Genomic DNA, 21,642 nt, shown 5'->3' on the forward strand with positions numbered 1-21,642 from the left:
AAAGAAATGTGAACACCAAAAGGTCAAAAGGTAACTTCATTTGGAAAGGGTATTTCATTCGTTTCATTTGTTTTTGCTTGTTTTACTTTTAGTTTTTCATTTCTATTTCTATTTTTTTTTTTTTTTGCAATTTTTGCTCAATTTTTGGCTGCTGGAAATGATGAGCAGCTGAAAGATTGTCCGGCAAGTTGAGGTTGAAGAAGATGGAGATAGAGTTGGGTTTGGGTTTGGTTTTGGGGGAAAAAAAGGCAACCAAGCAAGACGCCAACTGTGTGTCCTTGTTATCCTTGCTGCAGTTGTTGTTGTTGTTCATGTTGTTGTTGTTGTCCATTCGTTTGGTCGGCATTTTGGGGTTTTGGTTTTTGTTTTGTGGAACGTTTTGGCTTTTTGCTTTGGCTTTGTTGGTTGAATAGATAGATGGAAGCCTTAATTGATGTTATGATGATCATCATCATCATCAACGGCAACAGCAACAACAACAACAACTACAACAATAATAACAACAACTGCAAGAGCTTGTTGTTGCTCTTGTCGGTTTTTGGATATTGCATTTTGTGGCGTACGCTGCGTATGAGTAACAAGGACAAGGGCACAAACGCAGCGCCAACTCATCGGTGAGCAAGGGGTAGGGGGAAGAGGGGGTTACCAATGGCTGCCATTTTGCTTTGGCTTTTGGCTTTGGGGGATGCAATTGGACTCGACCAAACAGGGTGAGCACAAAGAGAGGAGGAAGCGATGGCTGTAAGCGACTAAATGTATGTGTGTGAGAGTGTGTGTGTGTGTGCGACTGTTTGTATGTGTGTGTGTGTAGCAGATACAATTTGTAATGATACACAAATTAGTATCCTAAATGGATGCTTAATAGCCCAACTGGTTGTGTTTTGGAGACTCCGACTAACTCTATCTATCTGCGAGTGTGTGTGTTTGTGTTTGTGTGTGTGGGGGGAGTGTGGGTGTGCGTTCTTTGACAACATTTTGCCAAACATATATAATAATATCCCCCCTCATATGTAGTACGTGTGGCATGCGGGTTACTGCAGCCTTTTGATGTCGCTCAACTGCAGCTGATGATGATGAACAGCCAACAACAAAACCAACAATATCTCATATACGGATTGCTAATGCTCTGCTCTATGAATGTGTGTGTGTGTGTGTGTGACTGCACTTAAAAATTGCTTTAAAGCAGCTGCATTCAAATATTTTATTTCTGGTCTGCCCAAAAAAAAAGAAATAGACACATTGAAAATGCAAAGCAAAGACAGCGAAGTGAAGAGATAGAAATATACATTAAACATTGACTTCAGTTAACTATATGTTAGTCCAATTCTCGATTAACTGTTGGGTAGATTCAAAACAGTTATTTATAAAATATTCTAACTTTGATTTTAATCGTAATTCACAGTAGTGAATTATATAATTGAAATTGAAATGATTTACTTATGTGAATTACGATTAAAATCAAAATAAGAATATGTCATAAATTACTGCTTTATATCGATTTGAACGCGGCAATGATTTAAAATAAATTTCATGAAATTTGAAGACGTATTGGCAACACATTTGATAGCTCTAGTTGACAGAAAGTAATTTTATTAAATTAAGGTATATGGAAGTGTTCTGGGACTTTTGGAACTTTATCAAAAACGTACCTCTATTATATTTTAGTTTACCAGCCTGATTAATTCTATGCTACAATTGAAAATAAATTAATATATTTTAGTTTGAATAAAGTGGGAATAAAGTTAACTATCGTTTACAACGATTTGAAACGATAATTGAAATGAAAGCTCATAAATAAGTTAATATTATGATGAGGAACAGTAAAACGAAACTTAGATATTTAGAATCACAGCTCATAAATAGAACCGACTGAATAAGAAGTTTAGGATAAGCAAACTTCTCGCTATCTCTCTCTCTGTTTCTTTCTCCCTTCTTTCTGCTTCTCTGTCTGGCAAATCTATGATAAATTATCGATAACTATATATAATTTGTGCATTAATTAAAAATTGAAACGCAAGACGATGAAACGTAAATAAACGTAAATGTTGCGCCTACTGACCTGAGCAACAAAAACAACAACAGCTAAGATGCTTAAGACAAAACTCCTCCAGCTGGCCTTAAAGCCAAAAGCTTATACATATGTGTGTGTGTGTGTGTGTTTGTGTGTGAAACAAAAAGCCTGGCAATATTGCGAGGCGAAAATAAATAAAATAAAAAGCAATTCGAGGGATGGCAAAAAAAAAGAAAAAGAAAATAATAAAGCACAACAACAAAATGAGTGCAAAAATATACAGACAAAAATACATACACAACATAAATATTTATATATATATTGTGTGTGTGTGTGTGTGGGTGAGTTGCAAAATCAGCAACAATGGAGATGGAAAGCAGCTTCAAAGCCGGACTGAAAGCTGGACAGACGTGGGCCACGCAAGGACGAGGCGAGGCGAGGATGAGCAGAGCAAAAGGGATTGGGGACGCTGACGATGACGGTGACGAGGACGTGGACGTGGACATGGACAAGAACGAGCAGCTAAACGGCAAGAAACGAGCGACGGCGTCGAAACGGCCGCGGACAACGATGGCAACGAGCCAAAGTCAGTTTGCAGCAGCATTTTGGGGCCTTCAGTTCAAAAGTATTGTTTTAAGGATTACATTTATAACGGCCGCCCCAACGCCGCCCACAAAAAAGGCACAGCAGGCCGGGTCCAAAAGAAACTGTCAAAGAAAACTGGCAACAGCGCGCGCCCGCAATAGCGACAACGACAGCGACAGCTGCGTCAACGTCGACATCGGCGTCGGCGTCGTCAGCGACGCCTGCCTGCCGCATTTAACGAACACTAATTCATTGCGCTGTCAGCGCAGCAGCAGCGACAGCAATAGCAACAACAACTTGAACTCCATTTTGATGCTCATCTGCTGTGCGGTGATTGGTCGACACAACTGAGAGACTAGAGCGCGCGCGCGTTTTAGAGCGAGACAACCATAGTGTGCGCTTTGCTTGTGTGTTCATGAGTGCATGTGTGTGTGTGTGTGTGTTAGTGTGTGCGCCATTGCTGAACCTGAAGCTAAAGTCGATGTTGCTGTTGAGGCTGCTACATTTTCATTTTATGAGCACAACTTGAAGCATGTAGAACGGCACTTTGGATTCGACGCGACTTTCCACTCTCTTATGACTCTTGTATGTTGGATTATGTGTGCAGTTTGTGTGTGTGTATGTGTGTGCGTAGCATTATGGGCGGGGGGAGAGAGGTAGCACTTTAAACATTCCTACAAAAAGCTCATTACTGACTTGCAGTTCTCAATTAGCGATCACTGCTGAGAAACATTCGGAAATCTCTTTCTAATGCAATTTGCGATCTTGGCATGCAGTTATGATTGCCAAACTATGCAATTTCCGCACCTTCAATGGCTTGGCAAAGTTGCAAATGCGAGACCTGAGCACTGAGCACAAAATTAGCCATGGTCATTGTGGTCACAGTCAAAGAAGCGCCAAATCGGAATTCCCCAAGCGGAGCTACAATGCAAGGAAGTGTGTCAGACATTTCTGTGTTTGCGTCGGCGGCGGCGGTCGTCTCAGCTTGCAGGCAGAGGCAGAAAGAAAACTTTTGCGTCTAATAGAATAAATGTTGTTTCATTTTTACCGGGGCTTCGAGACCGGAAATTGAGCGCGTGCGAGCGAGCGAGCAAGCAAACAGCAACAACAATAATAACAGGCGGCCGAAAAAATACAACGAGCCTTATTGGATCAAGAGAAACATGGCATACATATGGACCTGACACACACACACACACACATAGAAATGTCGATTCACATCAGGCGATGGCTGTCGTCGACGTTGACGTTGGGCAACAACTAACGAAATTAACCAAGCAAGTTAAAGCGAGACAGCAAGAGCTGCTGCGCTACTGCTGAAACGAAATAGCTCACGCTGCGTGCTCACAGTGAGTGCAAGCGAGCGAGCATTTCACTTTCACAAACGCAAACACACACGCTTGCCATCATGCCATCGCACTCGCACTCACTCCTTTGGGGGCAGCGGCAGAGCACACAAGTTTCATTATTTTTCAAATTATTAGTACGACTAACGATTCGTGGTCTCGCACACACACACACAACAAGCACTCACATGCACACGCACACACATACACACGCTAACCACCAATCGTTCGCGCGCAGCCCGCAATTGTCCCCACAAGGCGAGAGCAACCCCCAGCAGCAGCAAATGTAGCAACCAAAGCAGCGACGTCAGCAGCGCAGCTGCAGCTCTGCTTTTGGCTTTGGCTTTGGCGTTGGCACTGGCAAACGTCAGCGTCGTCGTCGTCGTCGTTAGCAGGCATCGTCGTGTCGTTGTCGTTGTCGTCGTGAGCACATGATCCTTAATTTCGTTATAATTTTGTATGTTGCCTGAAATTGTATATCATTTTAAGTTTGATCGGCCGCGAATACGTACCGCCGTGCGTGCAACGTGCACCAGCAACAACAACAACAACAATAACAACAACAGCAACGACAAACAAAACAAGAAGCAGAAGAAGCAAGAAGAAGAACAGCAATAACAACGACAACGACAACACAAAGCAGCTGCGAAAAATAAACATCATATCAATTTTGACCGCCGCCTAAAACTTGTGCACACAATACACGCGAATTTCTTTTACGCTTTCTCCAATGCCAGTGTGTGCGTGCGTGTGTGTCTATGTGTATGTGTGAGTGTCCGTGCGGTTTTTGTTGTGCTTTTTGAGAGAAACGGCAACAAAACTAAAACAGTCGCTGCAACGCAACGGGCTTGAACATAACACACGTGTCAACGAGCGAAATCGAAATCGAAATCATCGACAACGATTAGTGATTAGCGATTAACAACGATAGCGATTATTAACCTGCTTCTTCTTCTTTGTTTTTGCGTGTGCGTGCTTCCCAGTGATCGCCATTCGATAATATACCAGATTTTTGGTATTTCTTTTCCTTTTTTTGTCAAAGTGCCGTCGCCATTTGCACAAACAACAATGTGCCCAAGTGTGTATAACAGCAACAAGAAGAAATACAACAACAACAACAACAACAGCAGCAGCAGCAAGCAAAAGCTAACATAAGCGCGAGAAAGCTTGCAAAGCAAAATAAAAGACAAGTTCAATTCAATTCAACGAAAACTTTCAAGTAGGCGTCGTCTTCAGCCTTTGAACTGTATTTACAACGACGTGTGAGTGCCTGTGTTTGTTTGTGCGTGTGCGTGTGCAAGTAAAGCAAAATTAAAAGAAAAATACGTAAATAGAAATTGTATTGCGAAATTGTAGTTTAAGCAGCCGTCGGCAAAACAATTTGCAGCACTTGCAGTCGCGTTTTATAGTGAACGTAAGCGAGCGAGCGAGCGGGCAAGAAGTAGAGAGAAGTAGAGAAGGCAAGAAGACGAAGTAGCAAGAAGAAGGAGAGAGGAAAGGAGCAAGCGAGGAGCTTTTTTTCGTTTCTAAAGCAGAGAGCGCGCTTTCGTCGCGTCACAGCCTCCAGTTGGATTATTCAATAGACTTCTTCAAAACGTATATCGATACGCAGCGTTTTTACGCCGGCCACAAATTGGATTTCAAACATCAAAGTTGTGCCGGCGGCCCTGGTTCCGGTGGTGGCGGCGCTGCTGGAGTGGTAGGCGTCGTCGGCAACACCAACAGCAGCAACACAGCCAGCCAGCAACACAGTCAGCAGCAGCAACAGCAACAGCAGCAACAACAACAGCAGCAAGCTTTGCCAGCGAACGGCAACAGCCACGCCCACAGTCACACACACGCCCTTGCGGCGGCACACGCACATCAGCTGCAACACTCAGTGCTTCCGTTGCAGCAGCAACAACAACAGCAGCAGCAGCAGCAGCAACAACAGCAGCCACAGCAACAACAGTTGTCGGCGGTAACAACGCCACTGCAACAACAACAGCAGCAGCAACAACAACAGCAGCAGCAGCAACAACAACAACAACAGTTGCAGGCGTCGCAGCAACAACAGCAGCAGCTGATCAACAACAGCAACGGCGTAGGCGTAGGAGTTGTCACGCCCACTCTGCTAATTGGCAACGGACCCGGTTCGTCGTCGGGCGGCGTCGGTCACACGGTTTCCTCCTCGTCCTCCTCGGCAGCCGCCGCCGCAGCAGCCGCGGCAGCCGCTGCATCGGCCGCATCAGCAGCAGCAGCAGCAGCCGCCGCTGCAGCCGTTGCACCCGTCTCCTCCGGCGGGACATCGGGAGCGGGATCGTCGGTGCTGCCGCACGTGGCGCCGCACAGCTTGGGCTTGAGTCCGCAGTCGAGCGCGGATTCGCAGCAGTTCAACATCTTTCCGGCGATCTTTAGCCGGCAGCTGAACTTCTCAGCGGCCGGCGCTTGCGGTCAGGGCGGCAAACTCAGCATGGACGAGCTGCGACCGAATCTGGTGGGCGGTCTGTTGGGACTGCAGCAGGGACTGCTCGAGGATCATGCGAGCAGCATGCAGCACGGCGGCGTCGCTCAGGACACCAAATTCATGTCGTTCCAGGACAATCGCCTCATGGGCATCGGTGGCACGTCCTCGCACGAGAATCGTTTGCTCAGTCTGGCCACCTCGGTGCAGGACACACGCTCACCGATCACCACATCGCTGGACAAATCCTCATCGTCGTCGCTCAATCATCAGCGCAAATGCAGCAGCACGCCCGAGGATTTCAGTGCCCTCTACTCTGGCCTGCCCACGCCCGGCATGGACTCGTCCTCGCATCATCATACGCCAGCGCATACGCCGCCCTCTCGCCTCTCCGATCACACCATATCGGGTAAGTGTGGAGAGACTCAGGAGGAGATAATCGCGACACGTTTTAACAGTGTGCGAACTAGTTATTCTCCATTTAATATCTGTTCTGTATAAAAACAGAACCTACACAACTTAACAGAAATGTAGAATAACAGCTGTTAGTATACAACTTAACAGAAATGTAGAATAACAGCTGTTAATATACAACTTAACGGAAATGTAGAATAACAGAGCTGTTAAAGATTGTTCCTTAAGGAACACCCAAGTTTATCAATCGGTTAAAAAATCCTTCAAAACATTTCAGCTTTGAGATTATGGTTTCGCTTTAACATCTGTTCTGTAAAGAACAGAACCTACACAACTTAACAGAAATGTAGAATAACAGCTGTTAGTATACAACTTAACTGAAATGTAGAATAACAGAGCTGTTAAAGATTGTTCCTTAATGAACGCCCACGTTTATCAATCGCTTATAAAATCCTTCAAAACATTCTAGCTTTGAGATTATGGCTTCGCTTTCGAAAAAACTAGAACTCTAAAGTGTAAATAAATAGACACCCTGAAGGTTGACCATGACTATATGTACATACATACATATATGCTCCCTAAGGTGGCAACCTCAGTTATAAAACCCCTTCATTGGGATATGCGTGTATAATCGTACGCATTAGGGACAACAGCGTATCCTTAACCCATTGTGTCGAGCTCTGGCATTTTGCTGCCTTTTCTGGCCACGCGCCAATGCCAAGGATTAATGCCTTCTGTCTTCCTTTCCTGGTGTCCTTTTGTCAATCGGCTTAACGCAATTGTTGTGACTGTCGCATTCAAATTTCACTCTGTGTGCTCTCAGCTGTTGGCTGTCAGCAATTATACCGACTTTGTCCTTTGTCCGAGACCAGGCAATTGAGCTATCAACAACACCATCTCTTAGCCCTGATCAATAGAATAGCCTTTGGCAAACCCTTTAATATCTTGGGGGTAAAAGAGACTGAATTACAAGTTGTCCGATCTATTGAGTTGTATTTATTGTGTGTAGGTTTTTAGCCTAAGATTGTGAGCAAAAAGTACCATCAAATATAGACATATTTCTTAGTTTTAAACGTTTTCAAATCGGAAGTCAACACTATGAACATCTTTTATATGTGCCTTTAGTTTTTTAACTATTATTTTAATGTTCAACTATGAACAAGTCTTAAATGAATATCTTCTATATTGTCAGTCTCCAGCTTATTAACATATTAAGTCTAATAATTTCTAGTCAAGGTTAGAGACTATATTTAAAAACATACCGAAAAAGTGTATCTGATAGAAAAACCGAGTTTTTTTCTTTTAAGACATATTAAACATTTGAAATGAATTAAAGAAACCCGAGGAATGTATAAACGGGACATTAGACGTTACGGGACGTTGAACGAATCAATCTAAATTCCAATTTAATGCTACTGAAAGAAAACTACAAAATTCCTTAAGATTATCGATCATATAAAAAAAACTAAAGAATTAGTTTATTGCAACAAGCAAAACTCTGCTTTTCACTGCAGAGCTGTAAAATAATTGCAAATTGTTCTTCTTGAGTAAACATTTGAGTAGATTTTTATTATGCTTCAGCTATGTGAAGAGGAGGATTTCTCTTATCAACACAAGAAGTTGAATGCTAGTTGAAAGTTGAGCCAGCTTTTCCCACGGGCAAATATCCATAAATATGTAGTGGGAAAAGTGCAAAGAGCAAAACTTTCGTTTAGTTCGCTGATTGACCTTGTCGCGAAGGTGGTTTAAGCAATGGGGTCAATGCGGCAACTTGCTTAACATAAATAAATGCCACCTTTTCTTTTTTTGGAGTCATGAATGAAAGATAAATAGAGAGTGAAAGAGAGAGAGACAGAGAGAGAGCGAGAGCGAGAGAGAGAGTGCGACTTGCGTGTTATTCAATTAGTGCGAAGCCCCAAAATTTATACATAGTTTAAATGTTGTTAACGAGCTAAGCGCGCCAATTAAGCGGAGGTCATAACCCAGGAAGCAAGGAACAGGAACAGAGGCAACAGCAGCAGCCAAGCAGCCAGGAAGTAGCAACCAGGAACAGGGTCAGGTACGAGGACATGGCTTTGACTTGTGCTTTGTGTCCTGTCCTATCCTGTCCTGTCCCTACTTGCGGCCACTTTTAGCGCGCGCACGCTGCGTTCTGCCTTTGACCTTTGCCCGTAATTTGCCGCCTTTTGGCACGCGACAGCTCAGGTGGGGAGGGAAGGGGATGAACTGGGTAGGATCATCATGAGGTCCTGGCCAGGTGAGGCCAGGATACCAGAAAACTCTGGCTCGATTAATGTGCCAGAAATTTGCATAAATTATCCCATATTGCATATTCATGCGGCGACAACGGCAACGTGACCCGACCTGACTCCAAAATGGCCGACAGAATGGACAGACTGAAAGAGATAGCGATAGAGAGAGAGAGAGAGGCAGAGAGCTGAGAAGTCGACTGCGTCAGCGTCTTGTGGCCGCACTGCGGTTGCCATTGAAGCTCTCTTTGTCGTTCTTGTTCTTGTTGTTGTTGTCATAATTATGCAACATTTGTATGCAGAGGACTTTCAAGCTGGTTGCGTGGGTGGCGGGGAAGGGGGAGGGGGTCGCGAAGTTGCGGTTAAACGTTTTACGCATATTAATTGCATTTTCATTGCCTACTTTTAGGCGTTGCTCATCTTGAAATTATTTCGTCTATCTCACTTACTCTTCTTCTCTCTATCTCTCTCTGTCTTTTTGTAGCTGAAGGTGCATTCAAGAAGCTGAAGCCGGAACCCAACAGCGGGCTGTCAACGGTTTCCGCCGGCATCACATCGCCCGGAAGTGGACTTTCCTCGCTGAGTCAGCACGCCGGCCACACGCCAACCACAGCATCCTGCCCAACGCCAGCCAGACGAAGACATCGCACCACATTCACACAGGTCAGTGATGTCGCCGCCTCTGTCCCTCTGTCCCTTTCCCTCTCTTTTTGCTCCTTCCCTAGACCTAGAACACCCTATTTAACTAGACACCCTACACCCTACATCAGCACCCTACTCGAGTCACCCTGTTGTCTCGCTCGTTCTCATTCTCGCTTCTTCATTCTTCGTCTCGTGTCTCTGACGCTGCACGTAGTGAGAAATTTTAATTAAATTTCGTGAAGGTTACGCTCGTAATTAAAACTTTGGCATTTTCCAGTTACAAGCTGCCAACAGCACAGATACTATATACAATGTGCATGTGTCTATGTATATATATATATATATATATATATAGTCATGTCCGTGTACGAATATCTCTGCTGCTGTTTTTATTGTTATTACCTCCAGTCAGCCTATCTTACAACATTGAGCAGAAGACAAACTTATGTGTTGACCCGCATAAAAGTAATTAGCAATAGAAATCGAAATATTCAAATTTCAATTCCAATTATGTGTATCAAAATAGTAGTATTCAAAAATAAAAAAGAAAACTTTCTAAAATCTTGAGGTTTGTCTTCAATCTAATATACATAGTACTTGTAGTAAAAGTTTCTTTAGTAGAATACAGTAAAAACATAGGCATCTACATTTATTCCAAAATATATGAAATTTAAAGAATATATTCCAACAAAATTTAATGGAAAAACAAATTTTCGAGAACAAAAATGAAATAAAATATTTGCATTTATTCCAAAATTAATTTCAAATTTCAAAAATATTATATAAAAATTTAAATCCAAGACAAACAAAAAAATATTTGCATTTATTCCAAAATTAATTAAATTTAAAAAAATAAAGCTAAAAAGCTACATCAATGACAAATTTTCTAAAAGTAAATGAATCAATGACATATGACATAAATTCCGAAAAAAAAAATAATTGAAATATTGTAGAATCTAAAAGTCATCAAATTTAGCAAGCTCAAAAAGTTGTTCAATTAATTTCCAAAATATAATAAAAAAAAGTCAATGGTAAAGTTTCTAAACAAAAAAAAAATGAATTGAAATATAGTAGAATCAAATTTTTTTTATTGTTAATTGCAATTTTTTAGAATCAAAAGTCATAAAATTTAGCAACTTCACAAAATAGTCTTCATTTAGTTGGCTAAGAATAACTTGAACACTTTAGTTCGATTAGTTATTATTGAATATAGTTTTGAACTTTGAAATAGCAGTTATAGCGGTTAACGATTAAGTTTTAATTTATGTTTTCTATTCGCGAGAGGCACAATTTAAAAGGTGTGTTTAGCAATAAATCAGAACCAGAGCAAAAGCAGAACTCTTCTTCACTTGCACAGTCTCTTCTCTCTCTTTCTCTCTCGAACCTCTTTGACTGTAAGCTCGAGCCTTTAAGCAGCTTTTCGGGCATGGCGAATTTAAAGCTTTTGACGTGCGCTCCCGAAAGTAGACAACACAATTTGCATTTGCAATTGGGAATAGCTGGAAGAATGTGAATGCCGAGAGAGAGAGACACAACAACAAAATGCGAGAGTGAACAAGAAAGCGAGAGGGAGAAGGAAAGAGAGCGAGACGAACTCATTGAGCAAATTAGCCAAATTAAAATCCGCTTAATTTCAGGAACAATTAGCGGAACTGGAAGCAGCATTCGCCAAATCGCATTATCCGGATATTTACTGTCGCGAGGAGTTGGCGCGCACCACGAAACTGAACGAAGCCAGAATCCAAGTGAGTAGCCCCCAACAAAAATATCAATACTATACTATAATATTGTGTATATTATGTTTGAAACACTTTCGATAGGCAGAAAAAAATGAAATTTTATTACAACAGTTGTTTGTGGACGAACCGCAATTGAAATGTTTCGCATTTTTGGGTAATTTGCGCAGTGATGCGATTTCAGGACGCATCACCCACCAAGAAACCAAGAAACTGGCATTTCGTATTGCCATCTAGATGGTAGCTACCAGAGAGTACCAGAGTGAAATCCCGCTGATGCATTCGCTGATGATCTCGGTTAAGCGATTAGTGTGCGATTATTCCAATTGAATGCTTCACATTTGGGTGTCGCGCTAAAGTGCTCTCTCCGGCGACACCGACAACGGACTATCGACAACGACGAGCTTCAAAGGAGACGCAAGTCAACCCCCATATGTATAGAGAGCACTCTGGCCCCTTTTTGTTTCCCATTCCCTTTCGCATTCCCATTCTTTTTCGTCGTCGGTGTTACCCCCCGTGTGTATGTCTGGTTAGCGATTCTGTTGCGCTTTCAAGTGCGCCGCGGTAATAATTAATTTATAGTTTTTATCGTGACTGCGAAACAAGTGAATGATGCAGCGGGTGGCCAACTCCGACTCCGACTCCGACTCTAGCTTTTCTTCTCTCACTCCCCTCTAATGGTATATTGAGCTTTCTCTCTCTCTCTCTTTTTAGCTCAAGGGGCGGTTTTATCGTGTGTGTGTGTGTGTGTGTGTGTTGAAAGCGCATTTCATTTGCCATTCGAGGTGTAGAGTTACATTCAACTGCTCCTCACTCACTCAACTGCTCCTCACTCATTCCATTCCATTCCATTTCAAACTCGCACCACATTTTAAGGTTCGCTTTCAACCTGTCGCAGTCAGCAAGTGTGTATTTTCAGAGTCTTTAAAAAGGTCAAACAACATTGTAAATGAAATTGTTCGTTTTCTTTTCCTTCAAATTAGTATTTATTCTTCAACTGAACTCCTTTTTTACAAATTAATTAGGTAGCAACAAAGTTTGCTTTACTTGTAAGTTTATAGAACGATTATTTCCTGATCTGCGATAATTATGTGAGAAGAACAAACAAATGCTGATTGATATACTTTGCAAATGTGGCATAATCTCGCTCCGGGGATCTGAAATTGAATCTCTCTTCGCTTACAAACAAAAAAAAATCCCCCCCAGAATCTAGAATCAGGACAACTGTCGACGATCAAATGACAGGCAAATGACGAACCGAGTTGAGCTATTAGCACAGCATAAACCATATTTTTCTACAAATGTTCAAATATTTACACGACAACCCTCACCTTCCCTCCTCCTCTCCTCACTCTGTTGGCTGGTTAACTCCTGCAGCTCATGATGCGACCGCAACCCTGACGTATTTGCTGCACATGTGTGTGTGTGTGTGTGCCATCCCCCTATTGCCTCCTTTCCCTCTTCCGCTTTGCCACTCTGCTGGTAATTTGACGAGTGCACGGCGCTTACAACTTGACTCTGGCACTCACTTAACAACAGCAACAACAACGACAACAACAACAACAGCGAAAGCAACTCCATCGAGTTGTCTACATCGTAATTTCGAAATTCTTCTTTTTGTTGTTGTCGTTGATGTTGTTGTTGTTGATGAGAATTTGTCGTGTATACATTTTATTGCAAATTTGATGTTGATGTAGTTGTTGTTGTTGTTGCCAGTCAAGTCCAGGGCTGGTGGCAAAGGCGTTGCTAGCCAACCATCTGTCTGCAAAAATGTGACATTCACTGCGAATCGCAATCGGAATCGGCATTCACATTGCAATTCACAATTCGCATGTTGCTGCTGCATTAGCCTTCACTTGTTTGCTCGCTCAATGTGATGTCCTCTTAATTATGGTGACTTTCCTCCCCTTCTTCACTCCTATTAAATGCTCGTCTGAAAAGCTTGTAATTGCCGTCATAATTAGGCAGCATTTCGATTATGGCAAATGTTCGATTTGCACCACAGATTGGAACATTGTAACAACAAGGAGATTAAAATGCTCTTCAATCGGAGAGTTAAGTTATAGCATAAACAAAACATGCAATTCTTCAAATATACATTTTTGCATACGCAGTTGTAAGCAAAAGCAACTCATTTCCAATTAAAGCAAAATAGTGTAGTATTCTTCTTAAAATATACCAAATTTTATGTGCTGAAAAATACTAAAATACACCGAATGATATTTTTGGTATATTGATAAAATACTACATTCGAAATGTGTCGCATAAACATAAAAAACAGTTCGAAAATCAAGGCGAAAATATACAATTAACGAAATTCAATTGGGAAAAAGTATGAAAGCTAGAGTTTTTGAATAAAAGCAAAACAGTGAAGTATTCTATTTTATTTTTTATATAAATTAATATTCTGTAAAATACTGAAAATATACCAAGGGATATATTTGGCACGCAATATATATTACAGATACGGAACAAAATATCTTTAAAGCGATACAATAATTTGAACTGAAATTTAAGAAATTCAATTCAAAACAAGAAAGAAAGCTAGAGACGAGTGTGCTCGATTGAATGAAATCAAAACATTGCTGTTATATGATTAATATATACCGCAAAAATAGTAAAATACCGAAAAGTATATTTAATATACTGACACACTTAAAATATACCACAAATACGGAAAGAAGAAGACAGTTCTAAAATCATGGACAACAACAAAATATCATGTTAAAAGCGATACAATAATTTGAACTTAAATTTAAGTAATGCAATTCAATAATCGAGAACTCAATATCTGAAATCTCAAATAATTCTTTAGTTTGATGGAAATAGCTTATTTTGAGAATTTTGTTAAAAACATAATTTTGTTTTGTTTTCCACTTTCTAAATGGTTTCTTAAATTACTTCGAGAAATGCCTGAAAACTATTTCGAACATTCATATGTGTAACTATTTTATAGCTATCAAAATTGGAATTTAAAATCCGTGACTCAAAGCGATGTAGATCAAGTTGAGTAAAATGAAAGTAGAGTAGGATGATATAAACAAAATTGATATTCAGAATACGAGTTGATTTCTCGCCTCGATTATATTTATTTGTTGTACCGATATGAATTCATCGACATATTGCATTACAGTTTTCTTGTTGTAAAATTTAATCTGTGTCTCGATTAAGTTTAAGTTTAAACAATTGAGAAGCAACGAAAAAATTGAGACGAATTCGTAACGTAATAAGTAGGCAACACAATCAAGAAATAATCAAGATGTAAAAAAATCAGAAAAGAGAAAAGCGATTCATATAAAATAGATAAGAATTGAAATGAATGTGAACTTGATTCGAATAATTGACAAAAAAAAAAAAAACTAGCATAATTAAGTGAGCAGTGAAAAGTGCCGTCGGAATTTGTTGGATTGCAATAGTAAAAAGATGCGAATGAATAATAATAATAATAATAACCGACTAGAAGGTTAACACAATTTGAATAAAGCGAATAATAGGACCACAAAATGGAGGCAAGTGTGTGTTGTTTGGTGGAATTTAAAGCAGAAATCTAATATCAATTACGTGCGGTTGAGTTGCCATTTTGTAGGTCAACGCACCGCAGACAACAATTCCAAAAGTTCAACTAACTCGTAACAAGGATAACAACAACAATGGCACACAATCATAATAATAAAAAAACAACAACAACAACAACAACAACATGGGGAAAACCCTAAACGGAGTCGAATTGAAAAAACCAAAAGCACAAAACATTGCACTGAACGCGAGTGCGGCAAGAAAATTTGATTAAATGTTGAAAGTAAATTAAATTTGAATACGTTTAATTTTCATATTTCCGTCAACTCCACACGCACACAAACGCATATATCTGAGTGTGTGTGTGTGTGTGTGTGTGTATTTTTGATGTATGGCTATTTGTATTTATAATTTGCATTCATCTAATTATGACTGCCTGCCTCCCAGCCTTGTTCTCTCTCTCTCTCTCTCTCTAGTTGCTTGTTTAGATTGTCACATGTCCATAACAACAACAAAACAACAATGCTTTGAGGACAATAACAACATCTATATATATCAGGGAAAGGTCCGTAATTGAAAGTTTTAAACCATCAGTAAAGTTGATCAATTCTAAACAAATGCTAGAGCAGTTTTTCTATGAAACAAAACAATTGATTTAGTCTGAAGAACAACACTATATCATTGAATTTATGTAATATATTAAATATGAAGGAATACAAAATAAGAAATTTATTATATTTGAAATAAGAAAACAAATTTACAACATTTTGAGATTGGATAGAATTAAAACAAAAATAGAATAAAATAGAGGAGAGATTATGAAAAATATTTACTAAAATGGATATTGAAAAAAAAAACTGAAAACAAAAGAAGTAAGAAGTAGGAACTATAAATAGTTGAATGAAAAACAAACATATTATAGAAAGAGTATTAAAAAAATAGAAATGAATTTGAACAGTAAAAAGTTAAAAAATATTTTAAATTCGAACGTAAGGGAGAATATGAAATTTAAATTTAATGAATTAAAAAAAAGTAGTAAATAGTGGCAGGATTATATAGAACTTGAAATAGTTTAAAGAGTATTAGAGAAATGTAAATGATTTCGGAAAGTATGAAGTTGTGAATATTGTAATCACAAAAGTAATGGAAATTAATTTTAAAAAAAAAAGTAATAGGAGTTGAAATAATTGGGTGAAAAATAACATGTTTTAAAAGAAATCTTTAAGAATTACAAATGAATTCTGAAAGTATAAAGTTGAAAATATTATAATTTGAAAAGTAAAGGAAATGCACATGAAAATTAAATTGAAAAGGGAAAAGATTATATACATACATATATTTGTCAACTTCAGTTTATGGGGAAACACAATTTAAGAAATCTAGAATGTGGCAGACTCTAATCTAAAGTGGAACTTTACAATCAATTAAGCATACGGGGAAAAGATCAAAAGCAAACTTCTTGGCTCTAAGGGAATTAAATATTGCGACCCCCGAAAAGCAAAACACAACATTTGGTTGTGACGGATGGAAAAGATAAAGAAATTGTGTAAAGAAATTATCAGTTTATTGTAGGGTAACGCAAAGTCGAGCCTTTTTCCAGTTATAGTGTTTTTACAATTTGTTTTTCAACTTCCATTTTTTTTTTCTTTTCTGTTTTCTGTATGTGTGCAAAGTTCTATTTGTGTTGTGTGCATGTGTGTGTGTGTGTGTGCCATCAAATGGATCCTTAATTGAGTTACTCCGCCCACACACACACACACACACACACACACGCACGCACACTAGCTTGATAGACAAACTGTGAGACGAGCGAGAGGACGAACGCTGTGTTTGCAACCCTCCAACAAACAGTCATGCCTCATGGTTAAGAGCATTTTTTACCAGCATACATACACACCCACCCACACACACACACATACCAACACACACACACACACATGCTAGTCTGGGATGGCATTTTTATGCTGGCTACCAACCAAATGTAACCGAACGAGCCATAAAGTGGGCACAGCAAAACAACCCCAACAACGAACTGAACGCAGCTGTATTTTTCATTAAAACCAACACACACACACACACATACAAGCAAGGAGAGTGACAGAGATAGAGAGACACATAGTCATGGACAAAGATAATAATAATGATAAAATAAATACAAGAAAAATGCCAAAGACGTCCAAGAAGACGAAAGCAAAAGAAAAAGCTGCTTCAACGTGCTTCTTTCCCCTCTCCCCTTACCACCTTCCCCATTCTCTCTCACTCACATTCTCGCTCTCCCCCCTCGACCTTAGCGTTGTCTGGGCCGCCATTACTCGAAGAGTCGTCGCCGTCGCCTTGTAAGTAACTCAAAGCAAGCTGAGCAGCTTTCAAAATGTCGGAAATTTTTACACACTCACAACACACGCCCTCCCTCCCGCTGCCCCCTGCTCATCTACCTACTACTTCTACTACTTCTCCCTTGCTGTCTCTCTTCTGACCCTGATGTTCGTCATCGCATAAGCAGCAACCCCCGATGCCAGCTCCCTCCCCCCCCCTTGCTTGGCTTGGCTTGGCTTTGCTTTGGGGTCTTGTCTTGTCTTGTCTTGTCTATGGCAAAGCGCGCGACTTTCATCTTGGCAATTTCTTTTTGCCATCAAGAGCAGCAAGAGGAAGAGAAGAGAGCTGCTGCTTGAGGCAGCTCCCAACCGGAGCAATCGTGAGGACCATCTTTAATAATGTCTAAGCATCGCTCCCCACTCCCCACTCCTCACTCCCCACTCCACTCCCCCCACTTGGAAGACCAAGGCAACAAACAGCGTCGTCAACTTATTTTCAATTTCAATTTTGTAGATTTTTTCACTCATAAGACGACAGACGCAAGGATATTGAAGCTGCATAGCTAGCCAAGAGCCGGAGGGCGGGGACGGAGGGAAAGTGCGGGGGTGCGGGACCAGGGACCAAGGACCAGGGACCTGTCTTTTCGCTATTGCCATTGCCTTTACATTTACTTTACTTTTTTTTTTGCTTCTTCTGTTGTCATCATCATCCGCTTTCCATTTTCTTTTTGCCTTTCAAAACGAAATTGCCAGCGCTTGGTTTGGGAGAGGGGGAAGGGAAGGAGGAAAGGGGCTTATGGGGATGGCATGTCGATTAGTTAATTCAAACAACTTAAAGTCCGATAACGCTTTAATTGACATTTTTTTCGCTGTGTGTGCCTCGGTGACTAATCTCTTCTTTTTTTTTACTTTCTTCTGGTTCTTTGCAGGTGTGGTTTCAAAATCGCCGTGCGAAATACCGTAAACAGGAAAAGCAGCTGCAGAAGGCACTGGCACCATCTGTGATTCCGTCGTGCAACGGTATGATGCGGAACATCCAAGGCTATAGCGTATCTCGCGGATACCAGCCTTATCCGCATCACAACACCATGAATCGTTATCCTCAGGTAAATCACAACACTCACACACACAAACTTATACAACCTGATTATAATTTTGGATATATTTTCGTTGTAGGATCTTTTCCAGATGGGCGCTTCATCGTATCCGGGCATGACGCAGCCCTTCTCCATGGCCCACAGCACAAATATGGGCTCTGTGGGCGTGCGTCAGGACTCGATGGGTAAGTCGTCTAACCGCACAACACTAACTTGATCTATATAACTCACGCTCTGTCAATCGATCAATGCCTCACCACTCACTTTTCATTTTCTCAACTACTAAACCGAACGCGTCGCTTATCGCCGAACAACTAAAAGAGTCGCAGCTGTGCGTTTGCCTTTTTAGATGCTTGCGATCGCAAGCTTTGAGTTTCTTCTCCTCTTTCTCTCGCTCTCGCTCGGTTTCGATCTCACGCTCTTCAAAAGCTTTGACTCTCTGCAATAGCGAGCAATTGTGACGTCATAAAGTACATTCAATGCTAAAAGTTGTATTTGCAAACTCGCTTTTTTATAAGCAGAACTCCATTCTAAACATAAATTTGCTTTGACGAAGTTAAAGGCATTCGATGTCATTTAATTCAATTCGATTAAAGAAAAGTCTCAGCTCTGTTTCGATTTCGAAGTAACCTTCTCCAATCACTCTCTTCAGAGCGAAAGAGCGAGCTTTATGCGCAGTCGAATAGTATTTTATGAAGTTCTCTTTCAAATGTGTGAATATTCATATATATTAGTGATATATTCCCTAGCTAATGCCCATTTCAGTTTCAAGCCTCATCCCAAACCCAAATTATGCTGACTTTTTTTATAAAGATGCCGGAGTAGATATTGTGGAAGGCATGATGATGATAAAGAGCAGAAGATATCACCAAGAAATAGAAAATGTCTCAAAGGTGATGAGACAAAGATAGCGTATATAGATAATTCTCAAAAAGAAAAAGCAAAATTCAGGGACAAGAAGACGATGTCAAAATAAACCCAATTGATACCGAACATCGAATATTGCTCTAATGAATATAGTCGGGAAGATCGTATTAAGCCTTATACTATGGCTATGAGGTTCGTCCCGAATAAGTTTTCTCAATAAATGAGTTGCTGTGATACTTTATTGCTGTACTAGTTAAATTGCTTGTTTAATAAACCGTATCAGAAAAAAGTCCTGAAGATAATGAGAACGATTCACCAGATTATGATACAGAAGATGAAAGTGAACTAGAAAAGAAAAAACGATACTGAAGACTGAAAAATGCAAGGCAAGAATCTACAGTAGAAAAAGATGAAGGCTGCACAGATCAGCTCGATATATAGACTATATAGAAAGTCAACAAACATCCAATTGATATTGAAGACACGCTAGCAAAGCAGAAGTCAAGATAAAAACCGATTATATAAATAATAAAGGGGATTCCAAACGATTTAACTGTAGAATAGATAATGCGAAATGTGTTTTAGAAAAAAACACTGATGAGGAAGAACTTTTGAAGCCAATCAAAAAGTCTCAAATATAGACAGATAAAGACAAATAGTAAGAGCTTAAACGGCGATGAGTTGGGGATAAGGATGGACGACAAGAAATTAAAGAATATATCAAATCAAAAAAGTTATTCAAACGGATATCTTCTTATTATTTTTACTCATCTGCATCCTCCTCAAGTATTAAAGAAAAAACCCAATATAGAAGAAATATGGATTTCGTACAATAAAGTTAACACGCCAACAGGAATTTTATTATAAACACACTTATCGGTTCCTGCCCACACACACACACACACATACACAGACTTTTCCCCACAATCATTTTGTGTTGTTCGCTTGATTTGAGAAATTTGCGTTGTCTTTAATAAAATAAAATCTCGATGACGTTGTGTCGAAAGTAAATTTCCGTTGGCTCCATTAATCTGATCTGATTGTCTGATTTTTGTTTTATTTTCTTTTTTATTCTTTGTTATTATTATTTTTTTTTTTTTTTGTTTTTTGTATATCGATGGCATAAAATGGAATAAAATTGCCGTCTTGCCGACGTCTCCAATGTTTTCAATGGGACTTGGGGCGCCAGTAAACAAAACATAACCGAAAGATAAGAACCTCGTGAGGAGTGAGGGAAGAGAGGATGGGGGGAGCACATATGGCATACGAGGGGAGGGGAGAGAAGGGAGTGCGGAAAGTGTGCATAATAAGCAGAGCAAGCACTTAACCGGATATTATGAGTAAAAGTAAGAAAAAGCAAAAGGCGACGACGAATCAGCAAATGAATTTCCGGCCAGGAGAGAAAAAAAAAACCAAAAGAAGAAAAACGTCACAAGACAAATTTCTTAATAAATCGCAAGGCGAGTCCAGTTTATCAGTTATCCTGTCCAAGGACTATGAATTTCCGCTGCACGGAAATCTCCGGAATGTGAACTAATATTTGCACTCTCGAACACCAATCCAAATTTCAGCAATTACAAATGTTGTCTGCCTTTGCATTCTTTCTATAATAATTATATTTGTATTTTTGTATTTTGCTTTGCAGGAATGTCGCCGGAGGACGAATGGTATAATAAAAGTTTATCTGCATTGCGGATGAATAGCTCACATCATCCGAACTTATCGGCGCCGATGCTTCAATACCAGACATAATCAAAGACCTTTGACGACTTCTTTTAAAAGATCGCAACTCAAGTTCCCCCTGATCTCATCCTTCTCCAGTTCCTGCTCCTGTTGCTCCGCATCCTTGTGCCAAGACCTTCCAGTGAGTTGAGATGTTTTAAGAGCGAGTGCGTCAAATGGACAGCGACTAAAGCGAATAAGAGAATACGATTAAGTATTTCCACATACTCTAATCTCTCTATATAGTATGTATAGAAATACATATGTAGAGAGCATATCTATCTCTGTAACTGTAATTGAATCTGTATCTAGAACTATTCCGTGTATGTCAACTAGCTAAGAGTGTGCTGTGCGTGTGTGTGTGTGTGAGAGTGTGTGTGTGTGTATGCTATGTATTGATATCTAAGATATTTGTCGTACTCGAACATTTTTGTGGGCGTGACTTACCCGATATACGTATACTTAATCTACTTGTAAGACTTGTTGATATTTTTCTGTGTACTCGTTTTTTTTTTTGCAATTATACATATATGTATGTATTTACGATATCTAAGCGAATATATATATACGTATATGATATATAAAGAATTGCGAATCGTATGCATAAGTAAATTTATTGTATTGTAATAGGCGACTAGTCGTAGCAACTAAGCGAATTGTGTATTGAGATTTTAGCGTGACATTATGTAATAGCACAAA

At 40.0% G+C, this 21,642-nt stretch overlaps 1 protein-coding gene across 1 annotated transcript; it reads left to right on the forward strand.

Annotated features, from left to right (window-relative positions):
• The first annotated feature begins 2,374 nt into the window (after positions 1-2,374).
• On the forward strand, positions 2,375-21,181 carry LOC133848800 (ecdysone-induced protein 74EF). Its single transcript, XM_062284493.1, has 7 exons — positions 2,375-2,926; positions 5,420-6,794; positions 9,533-9,711; positions 11,328-11,435; positions 18,187-18,363; positions 18,434-18,539; positions 20,867-21,181. Exons 1-7 carry the CDS (start codon positions 2,375-2,377, stop codon positions 20,971-20,973), a joined length of 2,604 nt encoding a protein of 867 aa, XP_062140477.1. The 3' UTR covers positions 20,974-21,181.
• Positions 21,182-21,642: the final 461 nt, after the last annotated feature.

This window comes from Drosophila sulfurigaster, chromosome X (assembly GCF_023558435.1).
Source record: "Drosophila sulfurigaster albostrigata strain 15112-1811.04 chromosome X, ASM2355843v2, whole genome shotgun sequence".
In the NCBI taxonomy this organism is placed as follows: domain Eukaryota; kingdom Metazoa; phylum Arthropoda; class Insecta; order Diptera; family Drosophilidae; genus Drosophila; species Drosophila sulfurigaster.

Coding starts and splice junctions, on each gene's coding strand:
- LOC133848800 (XM_062284493.1), top strand. CDS start 2,375: ATGGAGATGGAAAGCAGCTTCAAAGCCGGACTGAAAGCTGGACAGACG. Junction 6,795..9,532: donor CTCCGATCACACCATATCGG/GTAAGTGTGGAG, acceptor GTCTTTTTGTAG/CTGAAGGTGCATTCAAGAAG. Junction 18,540..20,866: donor CGTGCGTCAGGACTCGATGG/GTAAGTCGTCTA, acceptor TTTGCTTTGCAG/GAATGTCGCCGGAGGACGAA.